Here is a 16,188-nt window from a genome sequence, read left to right on the forward strand (position 1 = left end):
AATAATAATATAATAATAATAATAATAATAATAATAATATATAATAATAATAATAATAATAATAATAATAATAATAATAATAATAATAATAATAATAAATAATAATAATAATAATAATAATAATAATAATAATAATAATAATAATAATAATAATAATAATAATAATAATAATAATACTTTATTGCATCCCAAGAAGGAAATTTTTTGTACAGACGTGTTATATATAATTTACACAATAAGATAAAAATACAATGGAAATATGATTTATATATAAAAGAAAGGAGCAGCCCCATAACCAGAGCTGCGCTTTATAATATGAATAATTCCAACACTGTAAAATAGTTAAAACTGTCACTATAAATAGAAAATTGAAAAGATAGTTGGTAAGGAGAGGGTTAATCGTGTGTGAAAACTGATTCGAGGATTGTGTCCATTAACATCAGTCAACTGGATTTTCATTCTTTTGTCGTTCATCCCGATTTAAGTACTTGGCTGACGTGTTAAGTACTTAACTTGTCTCTGAATCATCGCTTCGATTCCATACAAACCTTTTATAAGGATTTAAGCCTTGTCAGTGATTGGCAAATTGTGACCCTCCGTCTCAAAACGGTATTATGTCGGGATGATTCAGACCCCAAAAAGTGAATTTAGAGATAGAGTGATGAGAAATTGGAGCTTAGAAGTTTTTGCAATGCAAGAAATAGTCTTTATACTCGACCATAACGTACAGAAATTAATTAAACCCAAGTTGGATATTTGTGACTAGGGATTCAATTTCCCTTACCGAGTGGATCCCGACATAATACCGCTTTGATACGGTGGGTCACAATTGTAGTTTGTCACTCACCTCCTCTCACCAAACACATCCATGTGGAAGAGTTACAGTTTTCACTTTGAAGGATTCTTGTTTTAAGGCAGATCAGACAGTCTTTTTCGTATAATATTTTTTCTATCTCGTATTTTAACCCTCTCCTTACCACCTATAGGAAAAATCGTCACATTTGTTACGATGCAACCAACAGTTTTCTTAAATTGATTTCATTTTGTTATCGTTATAGCTATAAAAAAAAACAGCTTGACACTGTGTTCCAGCAGAGCTTATTTTTCTGAACAAAATATAGTGTAAATGTTGCTGCTCGAAGCTCGAAGAAATAAATAATAACGCGAAGTTGAATGTAAGCTTCAATTTAATTACAAAAACAGATCAAATGAACGTTTCGGGTTTCCCGTTTATCAACAAAACAGGATGAATGAAACACTACAGATGAATGAGATAATGTGGTAGTGGCGTTGTTTCATCTTAACTACGCCACTACCACATTATCTCATTCATCTGTGGTGTTTCATTCAACCTGTTTTGTTTAAAAGGGGAAACCCGAAACGTTCATTTGATGTGTTTTTGTCATTAAATCGAAGCTTACATTCATCTTCACGTTATTATTTCTTAGAACAAAGTATAGAATAAAATGCCCGTTACTTATTCTGTTTGAAAAATCTATTTTCGTATTAGGTGAGTATGACGTTTAGAGTAAAATTCTGAAAATGGCGGCTATGTGGTCTAGTGGTATGACACTCGCTTTCGGATCGGAAGGTTCTGGGTTCGAGCCTCGTTCGGCGCATAGTTCAGTCCTTGGAAAAGTCTATTTGCTCACATTCTCTCACCGTACTCGGGTGTAAAATGAGTACCTGGCTGTTAACAGCGTTGTCTTTGACCGAAAAATTGTAATATCGCCTAACAGGCGGCATGTCCCGTCCTATATGTTAAGTGTTGCTGTTGACCAGGGACCCCTTGTAAAGCGCTTTGAGCATATTTAGTGGATATTGCGCTATATAAAAGCTCATTAAAAAATATCTGGTAAGGAGAGAGTTAAAGTTAAAACCTAAACTTGAGCTTCTATATAGCTCAATTTCCTCTAAACGTGCCCAAAAGCGCAGTACAAGTGGTCCTTGACCAACAGCAACACGTAACATGAATAACGAGACATGACTGACGCCGGTTAGGCGATGTTACAACACTTTTTTTCCCGACAGAGACAACGCTGTTAACAGCCATGTACTATTTTACAGCTGAATACGGTGAGAGAATGAGAGTAAAGCGCCATATCCAAGAACTCAACTATGCGTCGAGCAAGGCTCGAACCCAGGACCTTCCGATCCGAAACAGAGTGTCATACCACTAGACCAAATAGACGCACATTTTCTTTCTGATTCTGGTTTGCCTGCCACTATTTCATACAAAATTAAATTCAGATTTTAATAACAGAAATCTAACACCAGTGTCTGTGCGGCTATGTGGTCTAGTGGTATGACACACTTTGGATCGGAAGGTCCTAGGTTCGAGACTTGCTCGGCGCATAGTTGAGTCCTTGGAAAAGGCTATTAACCCACATTCTCTCACCGTACTCAGGTGTAAAATGAGTACCTGACCGTTAACAGCGTTGTCTCTGTCCGGAAAAAATTGTAACATCGCCTAACAGGCGTCATGTCCCGCCCTATATGTTAACTGTTGCTGTTGGCTAGCGCCTTGAGCACATTTAGTAGATATTGCGCTAAATAAAACCTTTTTTTTTTTGGGTGTGTGTGTCCTTACTTGTGATTTAGGTATACAGACCCTCAGTTCTCATTGTGATTGGATCCAAGAAGTTTCTGATATTCAAAGGTGAGTGAGTTACAAATCAACCACTTTGTCTCAGGCAATAGGGGGGAAAATGCGCGGCGTCACATCTGCCTAGCAACAGCACTTTTTGGTTCCATACTCAATAGAACGAATCAAGCTGTGATCTTTATTTAGCAATGACTATGGAAAATGTTTTTTTCTCTTTTTGTCTAAAATCAAAGCGTTATCTCCACTGAGTAAAAATGTTTTTGAATTTTGAAAATCCATTCATAAATAAACAAGTTATGCAGTTTCAAAAGTGTCATTTATTTGGATGACCCGCAAAGAGGAAAAAAACGCGAAAATATGGGACGCTTTTTCGGCATTTCTTTTCGACCTTTGGTTGTATCTTGCGTAATAAGTGGATTAAAAGATTGAAACTTGAAGAGCAAATTAGGATGGTGTTTTGTAAAATACGGGAAAAGTACTAGTCAAATTCATATGAAATTTTACAACCAAAAAGAAGAAATGTTCATGTATTACCTTGTCAGCGACAAAACCTCCACGCCCGGGAGTTTTAGAAACATTTTACTCCAAAGAGTAAAAATCTATTTTAACGGTCTTCTGGTAATCGCTCGAGTTTTGTCGCTTGACATAATCTAAAATGACATTTTTTCTAACTGTGTGCCAACTTTCAGTCATATTCATCGATAAACAGCGTCGTAATTAATTTTTTTAAATAGCATATACGAAACGGCTTCGTCCCATATTTTGACGCGAATTCGGGCACTTCGTGAACGAAAAAGAGGCCCAAAGATTTGTGCGGGACAGTCATTGCTACTTTATTTACTACCAAAAATCAAATTGGTAGAGGTTTTCTTTGCCAAAATGGTTCAATATTTTGCACATGATTAAATATCAACACCATTCGGAGAGGAAGGCCTGTCGGTTTTTACCGATGTCCAATTGGAATCACTTTTGGTTGCCGTGAGCGTTGTTAAGAGGAAGTGACGTCACGACTTTGGAATCCTATTTAAGTCTAAGTTTCCCCACAAGATATTTTTTTGTGAGTCTAGAATGGATTCAGTAGATCCTAATCTTTTAAATTGTTTAAAAACCGACAGTTGGGTAATTAGTTCTCATGAAATTCTCTCAATCAGACTATAACTATAAACGTTAAAGAACAAACATAGTTTTGTGGTTTGGTACATATCGATCAGACGGGTAGAAACTGTGTGCATTTTACTTAAACGCAAAACATTATCTGGATACCTGCATTTACTAATATTAAACAACAAAGATATTTCTTATCAAAAACGAAAACAAAATAGGAATATATATATATATATATGTAATCCGACTTACGCCGACTGAGGACGTGGAATAAACCCACAGAAACGAACGTCTCGGCCAAATAATGTGAGTGACAATTTATATTTTATATTAGCTCTAACCATCATTTTCGAGCACTTTCGTACCTACGAGTACCCACCAACAATATATATATATATATATATATATATATATATATATATATATATTATACTCGTATATATATGTATGTGTGTGTGTGCGTGTGTGTGTGTGCGTGTATTATCAATAACTCATTCGTATGTAAATTTCCTTATTATTCTTTTATACGGGGGCATCGAACTAGGATTTCTTCGATGTTTAAAAAAAAAAATGTTTAATTTTTTTTTTTTTTTTTTTTTTTTTGCATATCCCGAGAAGTTTGAAGAAACAGCACACATTTTACAATTCGCGCACTTTTGCTTTCTGGAATATTAGACTTACTATATTTTCCAATCCTTAACATAATATTGTTTCATTAAGGATCAGTTGTTAGACATTATATGTGACCCACCGTATCAAAGCGGTATTATGTCGGGATCCACTCGGTAAGGGAAATTGAATTCATAGCCACAAATATCCAACTTGGGTTTATTTTCTGTACGTTCTGGTGGAGTATAAAGACTATTTCTTGCCTTGCAAAAACTTCTAAGGTCCAATTTCTCATCACTCTATCTCTAAATTCACTTCTTGGGGTCTGAATCATCCCGACATAATACCGTTTTGAGACGGAGGGTCACATATGCCTTCTACCATGTATATCCGGCTGCTGCGAGCGAGTATGACCATTGTTCGGAATGGCCCTTGACTGGCTAAATTTTTATTTAAGTAACAGAAAGCAAGTAGTGCAATTAGATAAAGCAACATCTGATGGTTTAATTAAGGATCAGTTGTTAGACATAATATGTGAGCCTCCGTCTCAAAACGGTATTATGTCAGGATGATTCAGACAACAAAAAGTGAATTTAGAGATAGAATGATGAGAAATTGGAGCTTAGAAGTTTTTGCAATACAAGAAATAGTCTTTATACTCCGGCATAACGCAAAGGTCCTGGGTTCGAGCTTCGCTCGGCGCATAGTTGAGTCCTTGGAAAAAGGCTCTTTACTCACATTCTCTCACCGTACTCAGGTGTAAAATGAGTACCTGGCTCTTAACAGCGTTGCCTCTGTCATAAAAAGATAGTAATATCGCCTAACAGGCGTCATGTCTCCTACATATTAAGTGTTGCTGTTGGCAGGAATCCTTTATAAAGCGCTTTGAGCACGTTTAGTGGATATTGCGCTATATAAAAAGCTCAAAGCTCAATATCTGCTTGAAATATATATATATATATATATATATATATATATATATATATATATATATATATATATATATATAAACACATTTGAAATATAATTAAGATAGTTTGACTTCTACAACGTTGTTATCGAGCGTTGCTCTCATCAGGAAGTGGAAGTGAAAGTAAATTGTTGTGTTTTCGTATTTTTATAGATTCGTGTTTATGGAGGTTCGTAATTACATAAAAGGTGTTTGTTTCTGTGTCTGCATGAGGAAGTTAGTTCATTTCTTCTGTTGAGTGTTGCTATGTTCGGTTTAGTGATGATGAAGAATTTTTCTTCCAAGCAGAGGTTGCAAATCTTAGAAGAGGGGAGTACGACTGTGCTCTGGAGATGATTTTCCATGTGATGCTGTGTTGTATGTTTTTTTCTTTGAGGTTCCAAATGTGTTCGCTTAGTGTAGTAGAATGTCGTTTGGGTATGTTTCTGAAGGAAGATGTATGCAGGTTGTATCTGGTTTTGAATGGACACTCGGTGAGGCCAATGTATGTTTCTTGTTTTGGTGTGTCTGGTCGTGTTACTGTGGCTTGATAAATTACGTTTTGAGTCAGGCAATTGCCGTTTAGTGGGCATGTTGTCTGGGTCCTACAGTTGCATTGTTGTCTGGGTCCTACAGTTGCATTTTTTCTCTAGGTTGTTGCTGGGCTGATCTGGCTGTGATAGTTTTCGGTTATTGTTGGATGAAATAATGTTTTGTATGTTTGGCATGCAGGTGTATCCTATTTTGATGGTGTTTTTGTTCATGATTGGGTGTAGAACGTGACCGGGAGGGAAGCATTTTTGTAGTAGATTGAAGAATTTGTTACCGATAGAAGTTGTCACATTCTTGCTGTAGGGTGGGTTGAACCATGTTATGTGTCGTTTTCTTTGTCGTTTTTGTGTTGGGGTGGTAATGGTCTCTTCCTCATATTCTAGTTTGTAGTTATATCCACTTTTTTGTAGTGCGTTTGTGTACGGTGGGATTGCATCGTTGAATATGTTGTTGTTTGTAGAGTTGTTAGATAGTCGTTTGTTAATGCTCTCGGGGATGTTTTTTATTATAGATGGCGGATGATTGCTGTGTCTATGAACGTACAATGGGATGTTGTTGGGTTTTGAAAATGGTTGATAGGTGCCGTCGTTTAGGTTGATGGTTATGTCCAGGAAGTCAAATGTTTTTTTGTTGGCTTCGATTGTAATTTTCAGCTTGTTGTCCTGGAAGATTTTGCATATTTTTTTCTTTATTAATTCTGTCTGTCTCGGTGTTTTATTGCACAATGCGAGTCCGTCGTCTCTGTATAGTCCAATGTTTAATTCGAGATTTTGCATTTGAGAAAGTAGATATAGTCCGACGAGCTCGCATGTTTCTGTTCCATCGTAGCTCCCCATGGTGACATCAAAGTTTGTTGATTTTTTTGTCCATGCTTTTCCATTGTTGTAAAGTGATGTATTCTTCGAGTGTAGGATAATATGTATTTCTTCTTCGGTGATGTTGTCGAAGGTTTTTGCGAGCTCGTCGGACTATAAAACACAACAATCTACTTTCACTTCCACTTCCTGATGAGAGCAACGCTCGATAACAACGTTGTAGAAGTCAAACTATCTTAATTATATTTCAAATGTTTATAAATAGCTCCTTTTATACTAAAGTTGAGCACTATTATTTCATGGTTTTTGTTTTATAATTTTATATATATATATATATATATATATATATATATATATATATATATATATATATATATATATATATATATTCCGTGTTTACTTGAAAAAGGCCAAAGGCGAAACGTCGTAGTCAGATTTACTCCCGTTATCTTTATCTCCATTTTATTGACTCATAATATGTGACCCTTCGCCTCAAAACGGTATTAAGTCGGGTTGGTTAAGATGTTGAAAATTGAATTTATAGCCAGAAACATCAGACTTGTGTTGAGTTTGTATGTTTTATTGAGGAGAATAGATACCATATTTTAGGGTGCTAATGCCAACAATTTATATTTTTGACCAGTTTAACATTTAATTCAGATTTTATTATTATTATTACTATTAATTATTATTATTATTATTATTATTATTATTATTATTATTATTATTATTATTATTATTATTATTATTATTATTATTATTATTATCATTATTATTATATTATTATTATTATTATTATTATTATTATTATTATTATTATTATTATTATTATATTATCATATCATCATCATATATTATTATTATATTATTTATTATTATTATTATTATTATTATTATTATTATTATTATTATTATTATTATTATTATTATTATTATTATTATTATTATTATTATTATTATTATAGTTATTATTATTATTATTATCATTATTATTATTATTATTATTATTATTATTATTATTATTATTATTATTATTTATTATTATTATTATCATTATTATTATTTTTTTTTTAATTAGCTATTATTATTATTATTATTATTATTATTATTATTATTATTATTATTATTATTATTATTATTATTATTATTATTATTATTATTATTATTATTATTATTAATTTTTATTAGCATTATTATTATTATTATTATTATTATTATTATTATTATTATTATTATTATTATTATTATTATTATTATTATTATTATGATTATTATGATTATATCATTTCCCTTAACTATCCATTGTCTGATTTAGAACAAAAGTATAATTTAGATCTTGAGTGGTCTCCAATATACATTTGTCACAAAACGACAACAAACAGTTGAGGTACGTTAACCGCATTCTATCTATAATGTGAGCGCCGTTAAGATCATTTTATACGATTAAATGAATGACGATAAACGCATTCTATCTATGATTTGAGTGTCTTCTAACGCATTCTCTTTATAAAATAAAAGTGACGTTAACCGCATTTCATTTATACGAAACGATCCCCAGCCTTTCTAACCATGGCATGCACACCTGGTCATCTCGTCTTGGACTTCATGCTTTGGATGACGGAATTGTCCTACGCCATCGAGAAGACCTTTCAAAACATATCGGACTCTTATCAGCAATACGACTGCCTTCTAACCTCAATCTCCTGCGAAAGCAATAATACCAAACAACTCATGTCACCAACTTTCCAGGACACAGTATTCTGGTTTGACGTGTTCTTCTTCTACTCGTCCTGGACCCTGGTTGTTACTTTCGGAATCATCTTCAACATCATCAACATCGTCATATTTTCCAAGTACAAACTGGCTAACACAAGTACAACCATACTTTTGTTGGCGATGTCCATATCTGACCTTATCATCCTGCTCAATTATGTACCAATGTAAGTATGAATGTACCAATGGGTCATCCTGCTCAGTTATGTACCAATGTAAGTATGAATGTACCAATGGGTCATCCTGCTCAGTTATGTACCAATGTAAGTATGAATGTACCAATGGGTCATCCTGCTCAGTTATGCACCGATGTAAGTATGAATGTACCAATGGGTCATCCTGCTCAGTTATGTACCAATGTAAGTATGAATGTACCAATGGGTCATCCTGCTCAGTTATGTACCAATGTAAGTATGAATGTACCAATGGGTCATCCTGCTCAGTTATGTACCAATGTAAGTATGAATGTACCAATGGGTCATCCTGTTCATGTATGTACCGATGTAAGTATGAATGTACCAATAGGTCATCCTGCTCATGTATGTACCAATGTAAGTATGCATGTACCAATGGGTCATCCTGCTCATGTATGTACCAATGTAAGTATGAATGTACCAATGGGTCATCCTGCTCATGTATGTACCAATGTAAGTATGAATGTACCAATGGGTCATCCTGCTCAGTTATGTACCAATGTAAGTATGAATGTACCAATGGGTCATCCTGCTCAGTTATGTACCAATGTAAGTATGAATGTACCAATGGGTCATCCTGTTCATGTATGTACCGATGTAAGTATGAATGTACCAATGGGTCATCCTGCTCATGTATGTACCAATGTAAGTATGCATGTACCAATGGGTCATCCTGCTCATGTATGTACCAATGTAAGTATGAATGTACCAATGGGTCATCCTGTTCATGTATGTACCAATGTAAGTATGCATGTACCAACGGGGACAGACGTGTAGTTATTTTCAGGTCTTATAGTTATAGACCAAATCGTTATTCATCAACAATGCAACACAAAGACGATCTGCGTTGATTGAATTTTAACATGAGCTTTTATATAGAGCATTATCCACTAAACGTGCTCAAAACGCTTTACAACAGCAACAAATAACATATAGAACGAAACATGACGCCTGTTAGGCGATAATACACTTTTTTTCCGATAGAGACAACGCTGTTAACGGCCATGTACTCATTTTACACATGAGTACAGCGAGAGAATGTGAGTAAAGAGCCTTTCCAAGGACTCAACTATGCGCCCAGCGCGGCTCGAACCCAGAACCTTCCAATCCCAAAGCGAGTGGGCGATATGTCACGTTATACATGCTTCGTGTTGCTGTTGGCCAAAGACCCAGTGTAAAGCGTTTTGAATACGCTTAGTGGATAGAATGCAGAGGAATCTTTCTGTTTGAAGTAAAGTGCATATGGGTTTTTTTTTGTTTGTTTTGTGCTAAAGTAACTCCCACTTGTTTTCAACAAAGCAGTGAAATCATTTGGCAACGTATGTTTGAATGATGTAAAAAGGAATTATAATTTACTCAATTTAAATAAATAACAATGTGAAATTGAGTCTAGATAAGTTTCAATTAAATTTACGAAAACAAATAAAATGGACATTTCGGGTTTCCCCTCTATCAATAATACAGGATGGACGTAACACTACAGACATTCTATCTGTTTTCGTGTATTCAATTGGATTCAATAGTCTGATGTCACGTCGCCCAGCAACAGCGGCCATCGTGATTCTAAACAAAGAAAATCGGTACTTTTTATTTTTTATGCTGGCTAGAACTTTTCATATGTCTTGTTATCAGAATGTGTAAAAGTCAAACTATGATCAGATTTATAATGTTTGTTTTCCTCTGGATAAGCCTTGCGATTGCGATTTGGATCCTATTTTATTTGCGGGTGAAAATCATTGACATTGCACTTTGTTTGGTAAAAATCGTTTAAAAATTACGACTTTGGTGATGAAAAATGACTTTGATAACAATTTTTGTAATCTTTAAAAGATATTATGAATAATTTATAACTCCCTTATTTGTGGGTCGATTTTGTCATTCATGGTATCAATTTTATTGTAATAAAGAGATAGATAGGAACTTCAGAGTTATTTTTTCTGATGTGAAATAATTATTTTGTAATTTTAGCACTAAGAAAAATAGTTGGTAAATAAATTTGTTACACCTCTTTGATATACAGCCACCGTCCATTGGTGTAGAATTATGAATCAAGCGTCTCTCAGTCTTCGACCAATCACAGGCTATCTATCCAGCTGGCCGAAACGAAGACGCTTCTCACCGTCGATGTATTACGCTATTGTTATGCAAGGAATATAACACCTTTTTGAGTAGGTCTAAAAGCTAAAATCTAAAAGTAAAAAATACAATTCTGAGGAATTTAAAAGTCACATTGTTGAAAAAAGAAGAACCTTGGTCCTTATTTCAGAAAATTTGGTTGAAAACCAACGGTTTTACGAATAAATTTGATTTTAAAAATTGCTTTTGTTTATTTTAGCTTTTTTTAGCAACTCTTTTTTTATCAACCAATTTTCTTGATTTTTATATCATTCTTTATATCTCAATGAGACGAGATCAGTGATATACTTTGTTTCAAATGTAACTAGAACATAATTTGGCTTTTTTTACCTATCGACCATGACTGGATAATTTATTCAACAACGTGGTGATTGTGACGCAACTATGCCATGAGCGTCTTCCAGTGCTTCAGCGATGACTCAATCTCTTGTTGACGGCTGTTGACACGTGAGCTTTCAGAACGACCAATCGTTGAAGGGTCAAGATTCTCAATAGCCAATCATTCTTCGATTAAAAAAAACTTAAGAACTCACGAGAACAAAAGTTTGAAATTTGGTGATGGTCGGACCTATGAAATCGCTTCTTGGCAGAGTTTAGCCATGAGTGACCGGAGAAAACAAAAATGCGACTGCAGACATCAAAGGGTAGGGTTATATCATCAAAGGATGTCTACATGATTGACATGGCCATATAGGGAACTACTACAAACAACACCTAAACTCATCACAACACGACCAAACAGCCAGCACCCAGCAAAATCAAGAACCATCTCTTCCAAGACACCTCCATACCAACAAAGACCTCTCTCAACTAAAACTACTGGCACAGGACAGAGAGAAATGGAGAACCATCTCTATAGAAATCGTTAGATCCACTTGAACAAAAACAGTTCACGGCAAGCGCCATTAGGACTGCGACGCCTTATTATATATATATATATATATATATATATATATATATATATATATATATCCTTTCTTTAAAAAATATAGCATTGTGGAGAACATTGTGCTTATTTGAGTCAATAAAAAAATTGACACGGCGCACAACTCTACTGAAAGATTTGAAAATTAGAAATGTATTTTTTACAGATAGATAACAGATAACTTGATTTCCTTTTATAATTTAAAGTCAGTTTGAAAGTTCGTTGAGTCAAACAGATATCATAAAATGTGTACCAACGACGACACTTGACTCCCAAAATCAACTAATTTTGACACTGTAAAAAGTTGTCAATTTGCGTCATATATTTATGACATCAAGTATTATTATTACTTCCGTTGTGTTGTTGATTTAGCGGTGATCAGTGTTATGTATAATTGCGTGCATGTTTGTGTGTGTGTGTGTGTGTGTGTGTGTGTGTGTTGTGTGTGTGGTGTATACATGTGTGTGTGGGTGTTGGCATTTTTCAGCAAATCGTGGCATTCATAGTGATATTATTCACTTGATCACATGAAGATATTTCAGTCGCCATTTTGATTCTTTTTTTTTTTACTTTTTGGGTTAGCTCGAGATCGGAGGATATTTCTTTTACTATTAAGGTTTGTCATAAGTCTTAGTAAAGGTTCTAGGATGTTTGTTTTTCCATAAGTTAAGTAAAGAGGAGACATTCCGAAAGCTCCTACATCCCCAGTATTCTTTAAATTTGTATTTTCACCGTTGATATTTTGCCAGGCATTTATTTATTCAGTTTGTCATTATATAGAAGTATTTTAAAAACTCTAGAACAAACCTTGATAGATTTGTGAAAGTTTAACATTTCTTAATTTGACCATTGTTTTGATTTTCGGCCGCCATTGTGATTTGTTAAATATTGAAAGGTAGTTCAAAGCAGTCCGAGAGTTGTGTTTTTCTATTAGGGTTAGCTCGAGAGGTTAGTCATAAGTCTTATTAAAGGTGCTAGGAAGTTTGTTTTTCCATAAGTTAAGTAAAGGGGAGACATTCCGCAAGCTCCTACATCCCCGTATTCTTTAAATTTGTATTTTCACCTTTGATCTTTTGTCAGGCGTTTATTTATTCAATTTGTCATGATTTTTTCTATTAGGGTTAGCTCGAGATCGGATTTTTTTCCTATTAGGGTTAGTCATAAGTATTATTAAAGTGCTAGGGTGTTTGTTTTTCCTATTGGGGTAATTAAAGGTACTAGGTTTCATTTTTTCTTGGGGTTAGTTGAGGGAATATATTATTAAATATATTATTGGGCCACACAGAAAAATCAACCGAAGATATACCAAATTACACAGACAACGTTGTTTACCAATCTGCCTCATTAAATGATGGTGAGTACAGTATCGAATGAAAATAGTTATTTCACCGCGAAATTGCGGGCTTTTTACTAGTATATATATATATATATATATATATATATATATATATATATATATATATATATATATATATATATATATATATACGAGCCAAGGTCAAAAGGTGCCCGCCTGATACCAGTGTTAAGAAAATTTGATTTTTACTTAATTATGGGCTGTTTTCATGGGGTTAATGCTTGTAATCAATTGATAATATGAAGAAGAGATAAAATGAGATAGCTCAACATACTCTGTTCAACAGAATATGAAAAAAACAACTTGAAAGTGAAATTTGAAAGCTGTTTGACATGTGCTTAAAACGAGGTCAACGCATCACCTTTTTAGAAATCATGTAGAAATTAAATGTGATGTTTTAGCTCACGTGATTGAAATTTGACTAATAGTATAAAGTCAAAATTTACTTTTAAACGCAATTGCAGCATATTACATAGGCTACCTGATTAAGTTTCATATAGACTTCTTAAAAAGTTGGTGTTGCTTGTGACCTTTGGTGTCAGCAAACACAGCACAATACTAAGACTCGACACGAAACTTTAAAGCTCATGTTTAATGTTTATAAAACGTTTTATTATGAGAAAAAAGCATAGATTTACTATCTGAACTCAAATCTTGGAGTAAATGTATACCGTTTTGCCGATATTGAGGTTTATTGGTTTTGGTGTCATTTATCACAAGCAACACGGCATGCGTGAACACGTGGAAGTTTGTTTCGTTAAATGGCGATTCGCAATTTTGATCCACCCTTCTTACCAGTCTTTGAAGTGCAGCACTTTCATTTGCCTTTCCAGCGTGGCTCCAGGCAGAAAAGGTAAGTTGAACTTTGGTGTCATCGCTATTTTACATTGTCACAAGCAACACTTGATATTGGATATTACAAAGTGCCACCAAAAAAGTATGTTTTCAGCTGTTATTCTACTTACAAATATGATATTATGATATCTCACATAAGAATGTGATTTTGACACAATTAATTATTTCCTTGTAATTCTAACTTTTTATGTTTCAGGGTTGTATCAATCAAGAAAAAGACAAAATTCAAGCTTTTGACGAATCCAGATAAAAGAAGGGTTGTCAAGAAATTTGATTTGATTTACTATTAACACACTAAATTACTACAAACTAGCAGATTTGAGCAGTAGGGCGGATGTTACCGTATGGTTACATGAATTCATTACCATGGCTGATATTTATCTAGTGTTTGTGTGACTTCTGGTACTTTTTGTGACCATTGGTGTCATAGGTTAAAATGTCACGGGTGACACTTAAGTTTGAAGTTTCTAATGTATTTCTGTTTTCATGTTCCTCAAAGCTTGAAATGTCATTGATTACATTTTAACAGGCTATATTACATGTGTTCAGTTGCTATTCTTGATTTATTGAGGCAAAATTGCGTTCTAGTGACTGATTTTGACCAAAATAATAGCAACAATGGTATTACCAATTTCTAAGTATATTTCCAATTTGAATGTATTTAGTTTCTTAAAATATTATTGAATTTCATTTTAGAGTAGGTTATTGTGCTTTTTTGACTGAAAATAATGATATATTAAGGACGAAAGTGTGATTTGGTGTTGCTTGTGACATAAGTAATGGTGTCACCGGTTTATGTCACAGGTCACATTCATATGCTCTAATTTCCATGTAAATTTCTATTTTTGAAGTCTTTGGTTTCTGAATATTATTAAATTCCGTATTTAAGTGTGATTATTACACTGGTTTGACTGAAATTAATGATATATTGTCAAAATTGCAATTTGGTATTGCTTGTGACATAAGTAATGGTGTCATCGGTCTAATGTCACAAGTGACACAATGTCGCTAAATAAGATATGCTTTGGTCACATTATTTCCCAACATTTTATTCCAAAAGTTTCTGAACCTTGCTGGTAATAAACATATGCAATATTGTTGTTGTTGTTAATGTACATACATTTTTATGAAATAATATATTTGCATTTTATGTTGCTTGTGACCGATGACACCAAAAAGCAACATTTTCTCCAATAGTTGGTAACACTATTGTACTATGATTGTTGTTGATTGTGTCTTTTTGTCTATAACTTACTAAATAAAGTTTGATACTCAACAAAAATCATTTGGTTATTGAGTTTTTTGTCTCATTTTGGTGTCACCGGTCACAGGTGACACCAGCAACCTATAGGTAATGTTGACGATATTATGCTGCGTTAGACCTTAAAGTTATCTAAAGGGCCTTTGATTCATGAAGTACAGGGTTTTTGCTACACATATAGAAACATGAATGGACTATTATGTCACTTTTATTTTGAGAAATATAAATTGGCACCTTTTGACCTTGGCTCATATATATATATATATATATATATATATATATATATATATATATATATATATATATATATATATATATAGGGAACTTATTATCTACTCCCCCAAAAATAATCTGGTTAAAGTCAACACCTCCTGTTGCTCTCAATTTTTAATTTATTTTTGGTACTTCATCTACATGTCTTTCCATTGATCAAAGTGGACCACTCGTTCTGGTCCGATGGTCGATTTATCAGGATTCCACTGTATACTTTGTAAATGTCAACATCAACAATGATATACGAAAACAATTGTGACCATACATGTCAAAACGGAATGGCGTCAGGACGATTTAAAAGATAAAACTCGAATTTAAATAGAAAAATGTGACCCTCCGTCTCAAAACGGTATTATGTCGGGATGATTCAGACCCCAAAAAGGGAATTTAAAGATAGATTGATGAGAAATTGGACTTTAGAAGTTTTTGCAATGCAAGAAATAGTCTTTATACTCCACCAGAACGTACAGAAATTAAACCCAAGTTGGATATTTGTGGCTATGAATTCAATTTCCCTTACCGAGTGGATCCCCACATAATACCGCTTCGATACGGTGAGTCACAAATGTGAAAAAATATGACGTTTTGTTTAATTGATGATAAGGAATGTCCGTTTTGAAAACGACAAAATTTGACCCACCGTCTCAAAACGGTATTATGTCGGAACGAAACAGATGCTTAAATGCCGAATTAAATGTTAAACTGGTGAAATATATAAATTGTTGGTAAAAGCACCCTAAAATATGGTATCAATTCTCCTCAATAAAACATACAAACTCA

At 33.7% G+C, this 16,188-nt stretch overlaps 1 protein-coding gene across 1 annotated transcript; it reads left to right on the forward strand.

Moving 5' to 3' along the window:
- Positions 1-2,606: 2,606 nt before the first annotated feature.
- LOC144960281 (uncharacterized) lies at positions 2,607-8,669 on the forward strand. The gene is made up of 2 exons (XM_078893323.1): positions 2,607-2,659; positions 8,193-8,669. Exon 2 carries the CDS (start codon positions 8,204-8,206, stop codon positions 8,576-8,578), a length of 375 nt encoding a protein of 124 aa, XP_078749449.1. The 5' UTR covers positions 2,607-2,659; positions 8,193-8,203; the 3' UTR covers positions 8,579-8,669.
- Positions 8,670-16,188: the final 7,519 nt, after the last annotated feature.

Source organism: Berghia stephanieae, chromosome 15 (genome assembly GCF_034508935.2).
Source record: "Berghia stephanieae isolate SIO BIC M18660-M18661 chromosome 15, UCSD_Bste_1.3, whole genome shotgun sequence".
Classification (NCBI taxonomy): domain Eukaryota; kingdom Metazoa; phylum Mollusca; class Gastropoda; order Nudibranchia; family Aeolidiidae; genus Berghia; species Berghia stephanieae.

Excerpts from the sequence above, each read along its gene's own strand:
- LOC144960281 (XM_078893323.1), top strand. The coding sequence starts at position 8,204 with ATGGCATGCACACCTGGTCATCTCGTCTTGGACTTCATGCTTTGGATG.